The sequence below is a fragment of the Malus sylvestris genome, chromosome 16 (genome assembly GCF_916048215.2).
Source record: "Malus sylvestris chromosome 16, drMalSylv7.2, whole genome shotgun sequence".
In the NCBI taxonomy this organism is placed as follows: domain Eukaryota; kingdom Viridiplantae; phylum Streptophyta; class Magnoliopsida; order Rosales; family Rosaceae; genus Malus; species Malus sylvestris.
In genome coordinates, this window is record NC_062275.1 from 4,191,120 (window position 1) to 4,209,250 (window position 18,131).

Below are 18,131 nucleotides of genomic sequence, written 5' to 3' on the forward strand. Positions count from 1 at the left end.
AATGACTCTCTCTAACCCAAAATCAGACCCAATGGAAAAGGACCATTTTGGGATTTTATTAACCCAACAAGAAGCCTGCAAATTGCCAATGGACCACAGTGACAGGTGGCCATCTGCTTCACCCACGTGGCACCACGTGGCATGCATACACGTCTTGACAATAATCCTTTATTTATCCACAAAAATAATACAAAACTGAGGAAATTTGAGGAGGGAAGAAGGTAAATCCCTCCCAACGGTCTCTCAAAGTTGGACCTTGGATTCGGAGGAGGTTAGAGCCGTCCAGTTCTTCTGCTTTTGCGCGGCGTTTTTTTCTCTGATTTTTTTTCTCACAGCCACAGACACAGAAAATAAATACTTCTCCACAGAAAACTCTTTGTTTCTCTCCAATTTCTTCTCAAATTCCTCTTTTCGTTTCAAGCACAAGCTAAATCGTAATCCAAAAACCGTAGTGGTTTGTTTACAAAACACTGCCAAGTTTCGGATTTTATCGAAATTTCTAGGTACATTTTTTGGTCTTGATCACATCGCATGTGGTAATTTTTGGTGATCAACTATTGAGCTTTTCGTTTTTGTTATTGAATTTAGTGGAATGTTGCAATGTGGTATGAAAATGTAGGCCAAGTGAAGAATGTGGTATTAGAAAGAAATTGGGAAACCCTAGTTTTGATCTTTTGTTTCTAAATTTGTGGTCTTTTACAGACGTGAGTTAGGTTAGTTAGACAATACAACATGCTCACACGCTTGTAGTCGAGTTTGATCCCCGTCTCATATATTAAAATGATTTCTAGTAGTTTAGAACATCGCTTAAATACTTAATTGCTATTAGTTTATGAATTTTTTCTCATCGTTTAACTTTTTTTCTGAGATTGTAGGTACCGTATTAGAATCTTCACAAGGATTCAATCAATTTCCTTTTGATTTAGTGACTTTTGGTTAAAATAATTAAAAAAACCTTACCACTTAGACAACCATTGGTTTCTTGCCAAAATGTTTGGGTCAAAAAAATCACCTGCAAAGATTGCTCAAGCTGATTCAGATGCCGGGAAGAACGTGCTTAACCCCGCGAGAAGAACTTCTTCGGAGCCTATGCTTGTCACCCCGGATTTCAGCAACGAAAAAAAACCATTAGAGCAGCAGAGTATGCAAGAGTTAGAGAAATATGCCGTTAACAAGGCCGAGGAGACAACAAAGAGTGTCAACAACTGCCTCAGGATTGCTGAGGACATCAGAGGGGATGCTACAAGGACACTTGACATGTTGCACCAGCAGGGTGAGCAAATTACAAGGACTCACATGGCGGCTGTTGATATCGATAAGGATTTGAGTCGGGTAACCTCTCCTTGTTGTCATGCTTGTAGTTATTCCCAGACGATTTATATTTTCTTGTGACACAAGAAACTATAAATCTTGAAGAGCAGCATTTAGATCTTAATACCTATTGATGCATTCTGAAAACAGGGTGAGAAGATTTTAAACAATCTTGGAGGCATGTTCTCAATGCCTTGGAAGCCGAAGAAGACCAAGGATATTTCGGGGCCTGATTTTTCATTAGGTTTGCTTCTGTTATAATCTGCTTGCTTCATATCCTAATTCTTCAAAACCTCATAAAGCTTATTGCATCTGTTGATCATGTTCAGCTGCACCCAAAAAAGCTGACGCACAGCAGAAGGAAAAGTTGGGTATAGCTCCGAAAGGGCGGTCAGCTCCTGCAACGCCTCCTCCCGAAGGATCAGGTGCCTTGCAAAAAGTCGAGGTAAGTGTTTGCGATTACGATTGTCAAGAATATGGCTACGTGCTCTCCATATTTACTTATATGGGACCGGTTTGTCAATATCAGCATGAGAAGGCAAAGCAAGAAGATGCTCTTTCAGACCTAAGCAATATATTGGGGGATCTGAAGGGTATGGCTATGGATATGGGAAGTGAAATTGACAGGTTAATATCTTTGTTCTTCTCTGTAAACTTTCTTCACGATTTCGTATACATGTTTGCATTATTGTTAATAATATGGTAAATGCAGGCAAAACAAAGCTATTGATAATCTCTCTGACGATGTTGATGAGCTTAACTCTCGAGTGAAAGGTGCTAATCAACGTACACGACGATTGCTTGGGTGAAGACCAACAGCCTTACAAATACCAGCAGCCTAACATTAGTTACTGTAACTACAGAAATCTTTTCCACTTTCGATTGTATATAACTGGTCTCCCCCTATTTGGGATATGCATGCAATAAAATGAGCCTTTTTGTTCAGATTTCACCATACAGCTCTAAATCACAATATATAGTTCTGCATTCCAATTTTCTTCTCCTCCACTCCTCTTTTCTTCCTAACTTTTGGATCGAATAAATCAAATAAGATCCCGGGACGGGACAGAAATAAGGGGATGATGGCGGGAAGAGAAAACGGGAGTGAAAATCACTACCGATACCAACTGTGTGAAGAAAGTTTGAATATTTACAAACACTGCCATCTGCAGTTGTACAACAGGCAATCAGGATGCCTTCCCGCTCACGTTTCCTCACTCGTCACAGGAGTCCAGTTATTTCCTGGGACGGCCTTTTTCCTGGAATATGAAATGTAACCCCCCAACATATCCTATAAAAACCCCAAGCACCAACACGCTTGTTCCCTTCACAAACCATGAGAATGTACACTCCCCACTGCTCCTAATAACTCCAGCACCACCACCGCTACCGATATCAACAGACTTGATACCGCCTACACCAGCTCCACTACAGCCGAGAACTTGCCCCGACGCTAGAATCTCAACCGTGTCGTGCACCTCCCCATCATGGTTTCCAACATAAGTAAGTTTCTTCCTTGTGGCAACCAACCTAGTGTACCTAAATTCACCCCTAATGATGCAAAAATTGAAGAAAATGGCGTAAATCCTTAAGTCTCTGAACAAATAATGAGCAAAAAAAAAAAAAAAAAAAAAGGAAAAGGAGTGGCTATTTGAAAATTTTCCGTCTTATTTTGAACGAACAAGGATTGTCTGCCCTCCACTTTCGGTGCCCTTTCCGTGCCCTTCTGTTTGTGTGGATACAGTTAAGCCACGTCAACATTTTATATTACTATTCATTTTTGTCTTATTATATCTATAAAAAAACAATATAAAAGGTTAACGTGGCTTAACCGTAACCACACAAAACAGGAGAGTACGGGAAGGACACCAGAAGTGAAGGGCAGACAATCCTTGTCCATTTTGAACATGTCAGTGTACAAGAAAGATATAGGAGTAAGAGTAGACCAAAACATATTTATGTGAATCATGTGACGAAGATAATAACAACACATATTTACTGACACACTTTAAAATACATATATGTTGAATTTTACGTATGTAAATAGAATTACTGAGAACAGTAATTACCGATTAAAAAATAAAGACACAGAAATGAGTTAAGTATCCAATCTATTGGTGACTGGAGATAATGGAACGGATAATGAGTTGTGAATTTGTGTTTGTGAGTTTTAACCACCACTCCACTCCAATAGACAATGTATCTCGGCACAGAAGATTTTTCATTGTGTTGGGAACATTGTCCAGTACCTCATGTGTAATATTACAATTAGGTAGAAATTTATAAAAAAATATTTCTAACCAATTATATTATAACACTCGAAACACTAATTTGTGTCCCTATGACACCGAAAATTTTCTCCTCACACGGCAATTGTAATTATAAATTGGGGTATTTTGATATGGGTCCAAAATAGTTAAAAATTAAACCTATTTCAAAAGTCAAAATTCATTAAAAATTGGACCTATTTCAAAAGTAGCCTATAAAATGGGATCTATTTCAAATTTTCCCTTATAAATTTAAGTCCTTCATGTGCCTCTTGCGCCTTTCCTTTGCATTAAACTCCTTTTAGTTTTACTACTACAATTCCATCACCCTCACCATCACCATCATCCTAAACACCTAAAAAGTTTCTCCCCTTCTAAACCACCCCCCCTTCCCATCTCTCTCTCTCTCTCTCTCTCTCTCTCTCTTCCCAAGAATGACGAAGAGCTCTCTCTCTTCTTTTTCGTTTCTCTCCTCCACTTTCGGCCTCCGGCGGCGTTTTCTCATGGCCGCGGCGGCAGTCTTCATTTCACTACTTTTTGTCACATCTGCTGCCGCACCCATCTCTAACCCAATCAATGTTACGCCAAGAAACCCCCACCACCACCGTAATTGCGATCATCCGACTTCAGTTTCGGAATGGTCGAGTGCTCAGTTACGTTCTTTGTGCCTTGAACTCACCCACCACAGAATATTCCACGGCTACCTTCCCCTCTCGCCGCCGCCACTATCCTCGTCGAGCCCCTCACAGCCGGCTCACGACGACCATCAAGATCAAGATGGTCACCAGATTGATCCAAGATACGGTGTCGAGAAGAGACTCGTCCCCTCCGGTCCCAACCCTCTTCACAATTGAAAGTGCAAGTCCTGCACCCCAAGTAACGTCCTCATCAAACAAATTTCTGAATATTTTACCACGAACATATAAATACTTATCGTTCTTGATCGGTTCTTGAGCGTTTCTTGGCATCTTTCATCACCAAAGTCGTTCTTGAGCGTTCCAGCAGCCATATTCGAGTCCGTTTTCCGTCTTCATAACGAAATGATGAACGACGATCATGCATCGGGACCGGTATAATATTGCTATCAAGGAGTTTAGCTAGTTCTTTAGTTCCTTAATCCTCTTGCTATATTTAGTGCATTAGTTTTCTTAATGAATTAGTACTCATCGACGCATGTACACGTTATTTTCATATTTGTTTATGAATTAATCATCGCTATCCCGATAATTTAATGGGAAATTAATTCTCGTGGAAGCGGGAAAAACAAGCAAGGAAATGGTCCCAGATTTTCTTGAATTGATGTTCTTCATGGGATCGGAGGCGCCAGTTCAAATTTGGGTGGGTGGGGGAGGAGATATCGTCATCATGTAATTCAAAAGATGCCTATGAATATCATAAATATACTTGAAGCTATCGCTTTCTTTTTCGAGGTCAAAGTGGACATTTTGCTTTCCAAAATGTACCATGTGGGTCCGAATTTAAAAGTGATCGTGTATTTATATTAAGTTCAAGCTTTTTTTATGAATACGTGAATTTAATTTAGAGTTCTTGTTTGTGCTTTCAATTTTTTGCGGTTTGCGAATAACACTTCTCTATCTCAAGTATTTTTATTTTTTTGTATAATAAGGTGAAATATGAATCACATATCATGAAAGTGAAATATGTTAATGAAATACGTTATTGGGTGTAAACGGAAATATTTGCATTCCTCAACACACTTACTTATTTGAACAGTGGCGACGATTAAATCTAGTTCTCATTAGAGAAATACATAGCAAAAAAATATGCTCTACCCCCGAGTTTAAAATGCTATTACAAAAATAAGTAAAATGAAGTTCGAGTGTACAAAAAAAAAAATCAAAAGATGCACAGAACTTCTAACTCAGCTGACTAGAATCATTTATCTTTTCTAGAATTTGAATTGAAATTCTCTCTCGTTCAATACTGCTCAATTACTATTTAGTACTACGATCTGGTGGTATTCTTCTTCGCTTAGAAGTGAGAGGTATTAGGTTCGAATCTCGTGAATGACGAATTTGATACCAAATTAGAGTGTTCATTGTGTAGTTTAGTCGAACTCTTGCTCGCCTCTAGTGTAAAATGTAAATATTGATGTACTCAAATACTGCTCAATTAGTAGAGAAAAGAGAAAAACGAGAGGCCCAAAAAAGCCCATAGTACACCCGTAGATTACTAAACGAGACAAGGCCCAAAAGAAACACCAGCGAAGAGGCCCAAAGAAAAAACAGCCGGAAGGAGGCCAGACCAATCAGAATAAAGGGAAAAAAATGAAAAAATAAATAAGAAAAAAGGGTCACCGACGGGACTCGGGAGGACGAAAGCAGAGTTCCAATCTCTGGAGACTGGAGAGATCGAAGAAGCTCAAGGGAAATCACTAATCTCTCAGGTAGTTACTTAACAAATCATAATTAAGGACAGGGTTTTAGATCTAATTAGATAATTAAGTGCCACTTAATTATTCCGAGTGGAAAGTGTGTGTAAGTGAAGAAGTCCGAGATCAGAGATCTGCTGCGAGATATCTCCAATATCCCCTTTTGGAGACGACAATGGCGCTTCGTCTTCCGTTTGCCGCGTTTTCTCTGGTCCTCCTCATCGTCTTCCCTCCGCTGCTTCTCGACGCCAAAACCCTCAAACGCGACAGTAAGTCCTCGACTCCTCACACCTCTCTCTCTCTCTCTCTCTCTCTCTCTCTTTCTGCGAATGTGATTGGGGAATTATGGAAATGGGTGGTTTTTTGTGACAGTGAAAGCACTGAACGAGATCAAGGCTTCGCTGGGGTGGAGAGTGGTGTACGCCTGGGTAGGAGACGATCCGTGCGGAGACGGCGACCTTCCGCCGTGGTCCGGTGTCACTTGCTCCACTCAAGGCGATTACCGAGTCGTCACCGAGTTGTAAGAACACCACTTCTTCCACCTTCCCTTCGATTTCGCTCCAAAGTTTTTAGCTTTAACTTAAAATTACGTATTTATGTGTTGTTTATTGTTTTGCAAATTTGCAGGGAGGTTTATGCAGTGTCAATTGTTGGGCCTTTTCCTACGGCTGTCACCAATCTCTTGGATCTCACTAGGCTGTAAGAACACACACCTCTTCAATCTACTGATATTTAATTTATCCAAAACTATAACAATTAATACAAATTGACGTTTCAAAATCTATAAATTTATCAGATACAAATGCATAAATCAATAACCCTCTGGTTGTTTTTAATTTTTTCAAAACTTAAAAGTTTGATCTTTGTTTTGAAGAATCTACTATATCTGTATGTGACTCTGTCTGTGTCACAGGGATCTCCATAACAACAAGTTAACCGGCCCTATTCCTCCGCAAATCGGACGTTTGAAGCGTCTCAAAATGCTGTACAGCCCTTTTCTAATCCTTTTTAGTTCAAGATAATTTGTCTTTTGTTCAACTCATGTGCATATTTTTCTAATAGAAGTCTTCGTTTTTCTGTTTTTGATCGTTTACTAATTCTTGTTGCTTCTCAGTAACTTGAGATGGAATAAGCTACAAGATGTCATTCCTCCTGAAATTGGTGAACTGAAGAGTTTAACCCATTTGTGAGTGAATTCTGTTTCTTTCTTTTACAATGTATACGAATTTTTCTTGTAAGGGCTAATTCACCATGATTTACTTAATAATTCGGCAGGCATCTTAGCTTTAATAGTTTTAAAGGAGAAATCCCGAAGGAGCTTGCTAATCTTCCTGAGCTTCGCTATCTGTATCTGCAAGAAAATCGCCTTGTTGGGCGGATTCCTCCAGAACTAGGAACTCTGCAAAATCTTCGGCACTTGTATGTTTACATAACTACTCCTCACACTTTGTCAAGATAATGCATCTGTATCTGGTTACTAATGTGTGCCCTTGTGGTGCTGTTTGTTCATAGGGACGTTGGTAACAATCATTTGGTGGGTACTATTAGGGAACTCATACGTATTGAGGGCTGCTTTCCCGCTTTGCGTAACCTGTAAGTTAGTCCAAGTTGGCGAATACATAATTATCTCTACCTCAATAGTATAAATGACATGGTAACTGAAGTGAATCTTTTTGCAACTGGGGTATCTAGTTACCTAAACAACAACTATCTTACCGGAGGAATTCCAGCTCAGCTTGCAAGCTTGTCCAAACTGGAAATACTGTATGTCTTACTCCCCTCTCTCCGTTCCTGTCCCGATGGGCTGTTTCTAATCTTGAGTTGAGCATCATCAATTTGGATTGGTTTCATTACATTTTGACCTGACACGAAGCTTGTTGGGTTGATTATTTTGTTGGTTACAGGTACCTATCTTACAACAAGATGTCTGGGATAGTTCCATTAGGACTTTCCCATATTCCGAGACTGACGTACTTGTGAGTTCCTTTTTACGACATTTCTACTCTTTGCGTTTGTGCTTGACTAATTGGTGTTTAGGGGGTAGTTTCATCAAAGATCAAGGGCTTGCCTCCTTTTTTATACGGTCAACTTGTACCTCTGGAAAGTAAACAGCCTTGATGAAGGATCTTCCCTTTACTGCGTTAGATCAAGGAAAATTAATGTGCAGTTTCATTCATTTCTTGTTCGGGTCTTTATCAAATTTAGGTACTTGGATCACAACCAGTTTTCAGGAAGAATTCCTGATGCCTTCTACAAACACCCGTTCTTGAAAGACATGTGAGTTTCTTTGTCTCCGGAACTTGGAAACTTCGAATTACTAAAACTATGCAGTAATGTGTTTGATACTTTGGTCAATCGTTTTCTCACAGGTATATTGAAGGGAATGCATTCCGACCAGGTGTAAAACCGATAGGCATACACAAAGTTCTCGAGCTCACAGACTCAGAATTTCTCGTCTAGTCAAGACATCAAGCTACTATTTACTTGTTAACCGGTTGTGTTTTTTACTGCCCAAACAAGGGTTCTTATAGTATCGGAACGAAATGGAAATATATATCGATGAAGTTTTGCTGTCACTGATGAGTTCATATGTTGCTCAACTCCGCAAGGAGTTTGCTTATATGGTAAATAGTAGCAGGACTTCACATTAGTTGCAGAACTAATGCATGTTTTAAATCATAGTATAGAAATCAACCGTTTAATTTTTGGTAAGAAAAATCTCGATACCGCAAGTTTGGTTTAGTTCTTTTTTATGTGTTGAAGGTTAGGAATTCGGCAATCGAACATTAAAGCTTTGATTCAAGTCTTGTCAACTTGAAACGAACATCGATCTCTGCCTGAAAATTCTAACTGCATTTTTATGGTCTCCAAAACTGTTGACCTCGACCGAGCTGCAACCTGGAGCCTTCTCTACGCCTCCGTTTCTCATCAAATACCTCATTCATCTGGCATCACCATGCTTCCCTGAAGCTGCATGCAAATTCGACAGCAAGACATAGACGCCGATGTGAAATTCGAGGTGAAATGCTCTCCAAGCTACTGCTTATTCAGATGATTTACTTGAACTGGCAACTGGGTATACTTTGAATTATCTCCTTTGCTTCTTCGAAGAACCCGGCACGGCTTAGAAGGTCAACGATACATCCGTAGTGTTCGCTTTTTGGCTCAATGTGTATATCCTACGCATTTTATCAAACACCTTCATTCCTTCGTCTGCCATGCCGGAATAACTGCAAGCAGTAAGCACAGCAATGAAAGTAACATCATCTCCATGCATTGGATTCCAGCAAACCGTGTCTCTTTGCAGCATTTCAGCAAGCAGTCCTCTAGCTAACTCCAATCTCCCACATTTGGCATACATGTCAATCAGACCAGTGGTCAATCGAACACTCAACCGCAACCGAAGCCGATTCAAATACGAGTGAATCCAAATCCCAATATCCAGAGCTCCCAAATGAGCACAACCACATAAAACACTAACAAAAATCGCCTCATCGGGTTCTGTATCCTAAGCTGCATCAACTGGAACAAATAAAGACCTTCCCTGAAACAACCATTCCGCACATACCCAGAAATCATGGCACCTCATATCCCCCTGTCCCTCACCGGAGCTTCATCAAAGAACAATCCCGCCATGTCAAGATTGCCCACCTTTGCAAACCCAGAAATCATGACCATCCATGAAACTGCACTTAGGCTAGGCATTTCATCAAACACGTACAGTGCAACAGTACATAAAAATCAGAGTCACCCACAAAGATATCAGAAACAAAACCCAATTTCAAACAGAACCCATGAACCAATTCCCCAAGACGACACCTTTGCATCCTCGCACAAGCCTTTAGCAAATAAGGGAGGGTATCATTACCTGGGCACATCCCATTCTGCAACATCTTGGTAAATACATCGACAGTCAGGATGAGTTCGTTTCTGAGCAGCGAAGCTTTTAACACTGTTGTAGAAGCAGATTGTGGGCTGTGGGATGTGTTGGAAGAGCTTCCAAGTTCCAAGCATGGGAGAGGCTGCCATGGCGTGGGTCTGAGCAGATTGCCAAGAGTCTGCTTACGGCAAAGCTGTTGCTGCCGAGCCCGGATGTGAAGACTTGGGCGTGAGCTTGCTGCAAGTGCTTCATGTTCCTGCATTTCTCCAACAGTTGGAGACGTGCTCATATGGGCACTCACCTTCATGCTCAAATTATCGAAATGTTGGTTTACTATCCTTTGTTCAAGCAAAAGGCCATTCTATTGGTTTCACCGGATAAAAAGGAATCTGATAAAGGCATCCCCAAGGATGCTTTCATAGCTCAGTTGGTTAGAGCACCCGTTTAGTAAGCGGGAGGTCTTGAGTTCAACTCTCAATGAAAGCATTTAAGTTGTATTTCTCTTTTTAATGTTTGAAAATTTTAAATTTTAACGATAAAAATAAAATAAATAGTAGTATGATTGACTTTTTAATGTAAAAATATGATTTTACTTAATACGTTTCGTTAAAGTTCTTTTTTTTTTCGGCCTTTTTATGTTGGACCTTTGGAGCTCCGTTTTGTCTTGTTTCTGCATTGGGCTCTCTTTGTCTTTTGTAATGTACTTGAGCTGAGCCCAAATGAATTAATAACTGCTATTTCGTTCAATTTTCAGTCGGAAATTTAGTTAATGAATATTTGATGTCTAAGTCAGGTTATTTGAAAATAAAGAGAGTTTATGGCTTAACGGGATAGCCCAAAACTTACTATAAATTGATGGAAAATTGGGTATTTATAGAACTAGAGATAGCCACATGTGTAGGGTTTGTCATGACATGTGTCAAAATTCAGTTGGCCAAGATATGTCATCCATTGGAAGAATTGTTTCAGAGATATTACTGAATTATATTGTGATTCCTTATTTGATTGGGTTGGTCTTCAATTAGGAAAGCATAAAGATAAGATTTTAATGATATCTTTAATACATTTGACTTTTCCCCTTACTTGGTGGGATTGTAATCACAGGCTCATGTTTTCAAGAGGGTAGTACAATAAATGTGGGACGTACTGATTTAATGGGAGCATCTTCGTTATTTGTCACTTCAAAAAAATTTAGATTATCTTTTGCTCCACAATATTTTCATATGTTTTTATCAATCACATAAAATATCAATTTGTGACAATGCAAGTAAAATTATTAAACCTAAATTGCGATATCACACAAAAACCCACTATTTCGGTTAAACATAATGATTACTACAACAAAATTATCTCAAATTGGATAAGATATATAGCAGGATATATAAAAGAGATTTTCAAAATCTTTAAACTGTGAGTGATACGTACATGAACAAACACTGGATTTTGACAAACAAACAAATTACCCTACCTAGATTTATCCTTATCCATATTATGTATTTCAAAAAAAGCACTATATATAAACGTGATTTTTCTCCCAGATTTACTGTGTGTGAAAAAATGGAGGTTAGAGGAGGAGCCATATTTTTTATTTGTGTATCGTGGTTTTCATTAGGTTTAGCTGAGTACGTTGAAGTGAGAGTCAAGGGAGTGACTTCCATAGCCACCACAGATGATAACTTCATCTGTGCAACTTTGGACTGGTGGCCTGCTGACAAATGTGACTACGATCAGTGCCCATGGGGGAAGGCTGGCATTTTTAATCTGGTTTGTAGCGTCTTTTTCTCCATTGAACACTGCTTAACTCCTTATTGTTAACGAGTCTTTTCTCGTTATGTTTTCTAGTCGTACTCTTTCATCTTCTAAATAAACAAATTGGTGAGGATCTTAAACTTTGCTCGTATTTGCAGGATTTGAGTAACAAGATCTTGCACAATGCTGTCAAGGGTAAGTGTTTCCGAGTAACACTTTGAGAATTCGATTATCGAAACTCTGACGTTTAGTTCTGCTCGCCTAATCCGTGATTGGCTTCACTACTTTCGTTTTAAAATTAGAAAACGATGTGTTGATGAAGGACTGAATTTGTTGGAAAATTTTCAGCTTTCAATCCAATGAGAATCAGAGTTGGAGGCTCATTGCAAGATCAGGTCAGTTATGGTGTAGGGTTTGGAGATAAATCATGCAACCGTTTCAAGAAAAATGATTCGGGGTTGTTCGGATTCAGCGAAGCCTGCCTTCATCATAAAAGATGGGATGAGCTCAATCAGTTCTTTAACAAAACAAAGTATGATAATTTCTCCATAAAAAGCAATGCAGGAAATAAGATGGCACTTTGATTTACTAAACACTCACACGTTCATTTTTTGCAGAGCTAAAGTCACATTTGGTTTGAATGCCTTGCATGGGAAGAAAGTGTCTTCTGAAGACAAAAGTCTTCGAATCGGCGATTGGAACGCTCAAAATTCTCGTGATCTGATGGAGTACACAATTGCAAAGGGATACCAGATTGATTCATATGAGCTTGGTAAATGACTTTTCTTTTGTTTTTTTAAATGCGGACTTTTTATAGTAGTTAATCGCTCTGTAGAAGGATTGTGAGTTCGATATATGTAACTGTTGCTCATTTGACTGCAAATGCCAACAGGGAATGAGCTATCCGGGAGTGGAGTATCTCCAAGAATAGAAAGTGAGCAATATGCAAAAGACATGAAAAAGCTCAAAGAAGTTGTGACAGAATTGTACCCCGAAGCCTCAAATCGACCTAAGGTTTTAGGCCCTGCTGGATTTTACGACAAGAAATGGTTCGAAAACTTCCTGCAGGCCACGGGGCCAGGCGTTGTTGATGGTGTAACTCATCACTTATACAATCTTGGTGCAGGTAATACAAATATTACAAATCATTAATAAGTATTGATCGTTGGCAGAAAAATGTCTGATTTGGGGAAAATCTTATGATTTTTTTCAGGTGTTGATCCCGAGCTTATCGACAAGGTTCAAGATCCATTTTTTCTGTCAGAGATAGCTCAAACATTTTACGACTTATCGAATACAATCCAGCAGTTTGGGCCATGGTCAGAAGCTTGGGTTGGGGAAGCAGGTGGAGCTTATAACAGTGGTGGCAAAGATGTCTCACATACTTTTGCTGATGGCTTTTGGTAAACACATTTTTTGCCTTTACAATTTGGGAACTGAATTTTGCACTCCTTTGTTCTCTCCGTGCACATTATGGAGTGACAGAAAAAACGAGAGTGTGAAAATCGATACCCGAAAATCTATGAGCAAATATAAACAAATGTGACTTTGATTGAAATAGGTATTTGGACCAGCTTGGCATGACATCAACCTACAACCACAAGGTTTACTGCCGACAAGCCTTGATTGGAGGGAACTATGCTCTGCTTAACACCACCACATTCATCCCTAATCCCGATTATTACGGGTTCGAATCTCCGCCTTAAATTTGAAATGGTTATCAAACAGTACCGAAGTTCTTAAACTTTTCTAAATCTTTTCTGTTGCTTTTTCCCCTACCAGTGCACTCTTGTGGCATAGACTAATGGGAACTAGGGTTCTTTCCACCATGAACTTTGGCTCTCCTTATCTGAGAGCATATTGCCATTGCACAAAGAATCAGGTACCTCAAACCCTAATTAGCCTTTCCTTTATTAACATTTATAGCATCTTAACATATTTTGTTACAGAAAGGGGTCACACTACTTCTGATCAACATGTCCAACGCCACCACCTTCGACGTCGCTGTTCTCCCCGACTATAATTTGTACCCGAGGCAAATACTTACGACCAGAAAGTACGGTGCTAATGATGAACCAGAAAGAGAAGAGTATCATTTGACACCAGAAGGTGGCAACATTCAAAGTGATGTGGTATTGCTCAATGGAACTCCTTTGAAACTCACAAACTCATCAGACATTCCGGAAATGAAACCAAAACTCGTTGATCCCACTTCGACGATCAGCGTCGCAGCGGATTCAATCGTCTTTGTATCTATAAAAAATTTCCATGCCCCGGCCTGCGCTTAATCGAATATCTTTCTTACGTTTTTTTTTTGGTTCCACCTTTCTTTGTTCTTTAGATTAAAGGTTTCAAGTATTGGTAGGGTTAATTTGCAGTGCCTTTTTTATGTAATTTTAAGTACTTTTTTCGAAACAGAAGAGTAGCATAAACTTTTCATGGAATTTTTCTTAAGAATTCCGAAAGCTAAGAATCATTGCAAAGAAGAAATACTTTCCTTTCACCAGGAAACCCTAACTTGTGTGCAAAGTAACCTCAAGCTTTCTTGCCAGCATTGCCCTAAAACTAGCCTATGAACTAGCTTTAAACAAGCATCTCTTCTCTAATCTTATCCTTCAAATATCCTTCAAATAAACACCAAACTATGAGCAACAAATCCTTAATTCACAGAGAAGAAAATTCGGGGCTCGTTTCTTCGGAAAGAATAGATTGATCAACCAAATAAGGTAATTCGCCCCTTAACCCCGAAAATATTCGACTTTGTTTCGATTATGTAATTATGATTACTATTTGTAACTAGAGGATCATATCCGTTTATATTTGACTAATCACTATTGTTAGGATGAGATTCTCCGGCGCAGGACGAGAAGACTGAAGAGTCCGGCAGCGTCTACGACCTGCAGAAAACTTAGTTTTTCAAAGGTAATACATGGCTCTTTGTCTCTGCATAATATACAAATTTTCTGGTTTGGAAACAACTTTTCTCAGTGGTTTAAGCTATTTCTTGCAGAGAAAAGGAAACCCGAACTGGTTCCAGAGACAGCTCTAAGCAAAAATGAGTCAAGACTACGATGCTAACAGAGCAATGGAGCATGCAACTGCGGTGGCAGCTGCTGCATTTGCCATTAAATCAACTGAAGATTCGGCCATCTCTGACAAGGAAATGGCGGGCAATGAGCGTAAACCAAATTTGGTGAGGATCACGAGCGGAAAGGAAGAAACGGCAATTTCAAAGCCGGAACCTGGAATATTTTCCAAAATATTCTCAGGTAAAAATATCTAATAACATTGTTAACGACCCTAAACACGGATTTTCCGGTTTTTAAGCCAGAACCAAGATTTTCTGTATTAGGTGCAGGTTCGAGGAAAAGTACTCCAGCACAAGAAGATCCAGATGGCAAGGTGCCAATAAGCATTGCCACAACCGGGAAGAGCCCAGAAAAGGCTGTCCTTCCTGACAGTATAAAACGTCAAACTGCACCACCGCCGCCACCACCACCACCACCCCCCCTTCGACCCCCATCTATCAAGAGAACTCCAACTTTTGATGATAAACGGTCGAGCAGCGCTGGCGGTGTAAAACCTGAAACTGCAGCAGCAAAACCCAATTTGTCTGCCACTACGAAACCCGAAAGTCCTTGGGATGAAACCAAGAAGCCGACTTCAACAGGACCTGGAACAAGGAAAACACAAGCAGATATTTGGGAAGAAACCAAGATTGCTAGACTCAAAGCAAGGTAGCTACTCATCATCGGCGATCATTTTGCATAATTTATAGTTCAAACATTCTGTCACATTCAGGTTCTGACAGCCATTATTGTCAGGTATGAGAAGCAAAAGGCCACAATACTTGCATGGGAGAACAACAAGAAGACGAAATGCAGAAAACGTCTCGATAAAATAAAGGTTTTGCTTCATTTTATTTTCATATACAATCAAAATTAAGATCATGAACTAATAATCCACTTATTGGAACAGCAAGGTGAAGTAGCGGAAAAAAGAGAAAAAGCACTACGAAAGTTCAGCGCAGAGATGGAATATATCAAAGAGATTGCAGACGGAGCTAGGGCACAGGCAGCAGAGAGGCACAGAAATGGTGTCTTGAAGGTGAAACAAAAGGCAAATGAAATGAGAAGAACAGGGAAAGCTCCTACAACATGCTTCTGCTTCTAATTAGACCAATTACTCACCTACTTTCGAGTGTAAATATTTTTATCAAGATACTGTATTTTCACAGAGAGTCAATCACAATAAGATGGCAGTTCCACCGCATGGTTAGCTGCCCCATATTTAAAACGAGTATAAATAAAACACAAAGGAATTTCCCAATTACAAACAAACTAATAGACACTCATTTCATATGGTAAATTACACTTCAAAGTCGTATATTCATTTTCTCCGGATTTCAAATAAGCATGTATGTAATCCACTACAATATATTTCAATACCTCATCTAAAATCACTTGAGAGCAATAATCTTGAGAGTACTCAAGCTTGGGCAGAAGGAAATCAGCTACTTCAAACAAATAATGATAGTTACAGTAGTGACAATCGTTTAGACACAGAAGTCGGAACTTACAAATTACCCAAGAAACTTCCCACTAAACTCTTGAAACTTCCACCATCATACGCACGAGATCTGAGAAGGATGTGGATAGCAAAGACTCAGGTTGATGGGTCACGAGGTTATCTCCTTTACCAGCCTCTCCAAAATAGGGTATGCAAAGTACAATAACAAGAACGATGGGATTGCAAAAACCACTGTGAGTAACAAGTAGATTGCCAAAACTATAGCACTGCCAGGTATTGCAAAAAATGCAATCACGAGAAACAATATGACTAATGGGAACTTGGATGTAATGTGAATGAAGCAATCCAAAGACTTGTGCAGGGAGAATAGATGCCGCTCCACACGGCCACCTCTATCATCACGGTTATACCTTGATAGTGAAGGACAACTAGAATGGTTCCTCCTCAGGTTACCATTGCCAGCTTGATTTCCTATAGCGAAACTTGCTCTTGGAGAACCAATTTGTTGGTTTTCCCCACTGATTGCAGGAACAAACTTTACCCTATCACCATTAAAGCTCTCAACCATCCACAGAAGGAAGAAATTCTTGCGAGGAAACTTTAGATTACCCTTATAAATCAGGCGCAAAGACAACAGGTAGCACCAAGGGCAAGAAATGAAGAATGGTATCTTAAACTTTTGAGAGGAAAACTTTACAGTGGCCCATTGAAGCCCCAAGACACAGTTTCTGCACAGGGTATGGCCGCACCATAAGACATGGGGCACATTCTCGACAATGTTGAAAGATTCCAGGCATATAGGGCATTCTAACCCTTCCTCTCGGCTTGAATTCGAGCAGACTTCATCATCCGAGGAGTCCAAGCATACCCGACTTGGCTCTGATGAGCTTCTTTTTAGTCCAATGCTTGTGATGGCATTTGAAGCAAAACCCCACATCCTAACAAACAAATCAGGCCGATACAAACGAAGGGGTTAAATGATAAAACCCTAAAGAACATGCAACAGCATTCGGCCAAGAAACATGAATGTTCAAAAATCCTTTAAGTCCTGTCAACAACAAGCTAGTTTATAGAGAAATTCTAGGATAAACGACAACATAAAAGAAATATAGTTTGTATTTCCACAAATTTGATTATCCTTTTGCAATGTGAATAAGTAATTTATTCAACAAACATAGTATGAATTACAGCAAGCATGCATTGGAATCCCCAAAACAATAGACCAATCCAACACCAAAATGCCTTAATGACGAAAAATATGTCCGAATCGAGACACCGCAATTCTTTCACAATAGCCTTTTCACAGTAGAGTCCTTAATACACCAGTTCAACTGGACACCTTATAATTTGTTTAATCACTTTCCATATACTGGGGAACATGAAATCCTCTACCATTCTCTAAGCTTAACATTATAATTCTTAATTTCTGCACAATACAGCATAAGTTTACCAAAAATTACCCAAAAACCCCAATTAAGACGTCACAGTTGAATTCTGATGGAGAAACCAAAGCGCTGGGATAGAACTACCCAACAAACAATTAAGCAAAATATGATTTGGGTCGCAAGGAATTTGAACGGTGACACCGTTGACAAGCGAAATTAACAAGCTTTTACAATCAACCGAACAAACAATCATCGCAATTCAACACCTCAATGCGGCAAATTTTTACGTAGATTCGAATCGATGATAAAATAAAATAAAAATTAAGACATAAAAGGACGATTTGGAGGTCAAAATCTCACCTTTTAACGAGACTGACTGAAATTCCAAGGGGATTTGGAAAGAAAGCGGCAGATGATGAACAAGCGAGCAGCTCGGTTCCTCTGTATCTCCGATCGTCGTAGCTGCCTCGCGTGTTAAAAAATGGCAAAGATGCCGTGGAGAATGTAACGGTGTTAAAAATGCGGGTAGGTGCCAGGTGGCGAAGCCCGTGTCACAAGGATTCTGGTTAGCTCTTTTGTTGGGTGAAAAAGATCTTATCCGAATCTCTTTCGTCAAG

At 39.6% G+C, this 18,131-nt stretch overlaps 5 protein-coding genes, 1 non-coding gene and 1 pseudogene across 7 annotated transcripts; 5 read left to right on the forward strand and 2 right to left on the reverse strand.

Moving 5' to 3' along the window:
* The first annotated feature begins 241 nt into the window (after positions 1-241).
* Positions 242-2,256, forward strand: LOC126608449 (putative SNAP25 homologous protein SNAP30). Its single transcript, XM_050276325.1, has 6 exons — positions 242-503; positions 876-1,332; positions 1,462-1,555; positions 1,641-1,756; positions 1,841-1,938; positions 2,024-2,256. The coding sequence occupies exons 2-6, from the start codon at positions 991-993 to the stop codon at positions 2,118-2,120; spliced, it is 747 nt and encodes a 248-aa protein (XP_050132282.1). The 5' UTR covers positions 242-503; positions 876-990; the 3' UTR covers positions 2,121-2,256.
* Positions 2,257-5,874: 3,618 nt separating this feature from the next.
* LOC126607701 (probable leucine-rich repeat receptor-like protein kinase At1g35710) lies at positions 5,875-8,546 on the forward strand. 2 transcript variants are annotated; one of them, XM_050275406.1, is made up of 12 exons: positions 5,875-5,985; positions 6,072-6,239; positions 6,343-6,490; positions 6,598-6,669; positions 6,884-6,955; positions 7,085-7,156; positions 7,246-7,389; positions 7,483-7,563; positions 7,663-7,734; positions 7,875-7,946; positions 8,176-8,247; positions 8,340-8,546. In XM_050275406.1, the coding sequence occupies exons 2-12, from the start codon at positions 6,146-6,148 to the stop codon at positions 8,428-8,430; spliced, it is 990 nt and encodes a 329-aa protein (XP_050131363.1). In that variant the 5' UTR covers positions 5,875-5,985; positions 6,072-6,145; the 3' UTR covers positions 8,431-8,546. The 2 variants fall into 2 exon arrangements, with proteins under 2 accessions (XP_050131363.1, XP_050131364.1); XM_050275407.1 differs by having other exon boundaries at positions 5,882-5,985; positions 6,087-6,239.
* Positions 8,547-8,690: 144 nt separating this feature from the next.
* LOC126607797 (putative pentatricopeptide repeat-containing protein At5g59200, chloroplastic) lies at positions 8,691-10,270 on the reverse strand (annotated as a pseudogene).
* TRNAT-AGU (transfer RNA threonine (anticodon AGU)) lies at positions 10,263-10,336 on the forward strand. Its single transcript has one exon. It is a non-coding gene; the product is annotated as a tRNA-Thr (tRNA).
* Positions 10,337-11,407: 1,071 nt separating this feature from the next.
* On the forward strand, positions 11,408-14,521 carry LOC126607798 (heparanase-like protein 2). Its single transcript, XM_050275519.1, has 10 exons — positions 11,408-11,614; positions 11,758-11,794; positions 11,948-12,131; positions 12,217-12,371; positions 12,492-12,725; positions 12,813-13,002; positions 13,161-13,286; positions 13,382-13,481; positions 13,549-14,325; positions 14,441-14,521. The coding sequence occupies exons 1-9, from the start codon at positions 11,408-11,410 to the stop codon at positions 13,885-13,887; spliced, it is 1,572 nt and encodes a 523-aa protein (XP_050131476.1). The 3' UTR covers positions 13,888-14,325; positions 14,441-14,521.
* Positions 14,522-14,654: 133 nt separating this feature from the next.
* LOC126607800 (uncharacterized protein At3g61260-like) lies at positions 14,655-15,878 on the forward strand. The gene is made up of 5 exons (XM_050275520.1): positions 14,655-14,868; positions 14,952-15,336; positions 15,424-15,505; positions 15,578-15,718; positions 15,837-15,878. Exons 1-5 carry the CDS (start codon positions 14,655-14,657, stop codon positions 15,876-15,878), a joined length of 864 nt encoding a protein of 287 aa, XP_050131477.1.
* A 50-nt stretch (positions 15,879-15,928) lies between these two features.
* On the reverse strand, positions 15,929-18,040 carry LOC126607702 (uncharacterized). The gene is made up of 2 exons (XM_050275408.1): positions 17,875-18,040; positions 15,929-17,067 (listed from the first exon to the last, which is right to left on the reverse strand). The coding sequence occupies exon 2, from the start codon at positions 17,064-17,066 to the stop codon at positions 16,278-16,280; it is 789 nt and encodes a 262-aa protein (XP_050131365.1). The 5' UTR covers position 17,067; positions 17,875-18,040; the 3' UTR covers positions 15,929-16,277.
* Between the last annotated feature and the right edge of the window lie 91 nt (positions 18,041-18,131).

Coding starts and splice junctions, on each gene's coding strand:
- LOC126608449 (XM_050276325.1), top strand. CDS start 991: ATGTTTGGGTCAAAAAAATCACCTGCAAAGATTGCTCAAGCTGATTCA. Junction 1,556..1,640: donor GGGGCCTGATTTTTCATTAG/GTTTGCTTCTGT, acceptor GATCATGTTCAG/CTGCACCCAAAAAAGCTGAC. Junction 1,939..2,023: donor ATGGGAAGTGAAATTGACAG/GTTAATATCTTT, acceptor TGGTAAATGCAG/GCAAAACAAAGCTATTGATA.
- LOC126607701 (XM_050275406.1), top strand. CDS start 6,146: ATGGCGCTTCGTCTTCCGTTTGCCGCGTTTTCTCTGGTCCTCCTCATC. Junction 6,240..6,342: donor CAAAACCCTCAAACGCGACA/GTAAGTCCTCGA, acceptor TTTTTGTGACAG/TGAAAGCACTGAACGAGATC. Junction 7,947..8,175: donor ATTCCGAGACTGACGTACTT/GTGAGTTCCTTT, acceptor TATCAAATTTAG/GTACTTGGATCACAACCAGT.
- LOC126607798 (XM_050275519.1), top strand. CDS start 11,408: ATGGAGGTTAGAGGAGGAGCCATATTTTTTATTTGTGTATCGTGGTTT. Junction 12,132..12,216: donor CAGTTCTTTAACAAAACAAA/GTATGATAATTT, acceptor CATTTTTTGCAG/AGCTAAAGTCACATTTGGTT. Junction 13,482..13,548: donor GCCATTGCACAAAGAATCAG/GTACCTCAAACC, acceptor ATTTTGTTACAG/AAAGGGGTCACACTACTTCT.
- LOC126607800 (XM_050275520.1), top strand. CDS start 14,655: ATGAGTCAAGACTACGATGCTAACAGAGCAATGGAGCATGCAACTGCG. Junction 14,869..14,951: donor ATTTTCCAAAATATTCTCAG/GTAAAAATATCT, acceptor TTTCTGTATTAG/GTGCAGGTTCGAGGAAAAGT. Junction 15,719..15,836: donor TCTTGAAGGTGAAACAAAAG/GCAAATGAAATG, acceptor GTATTTTCACAG/AGAGTCAATCACAATAAGAT.
- LOC126607702 (XM_050275408.1), bottom strand. CDS start 17,066: ATGTGGGGTTTTGCTTCAAATGCCATCACAAGCATTGGACTAAAAAGA.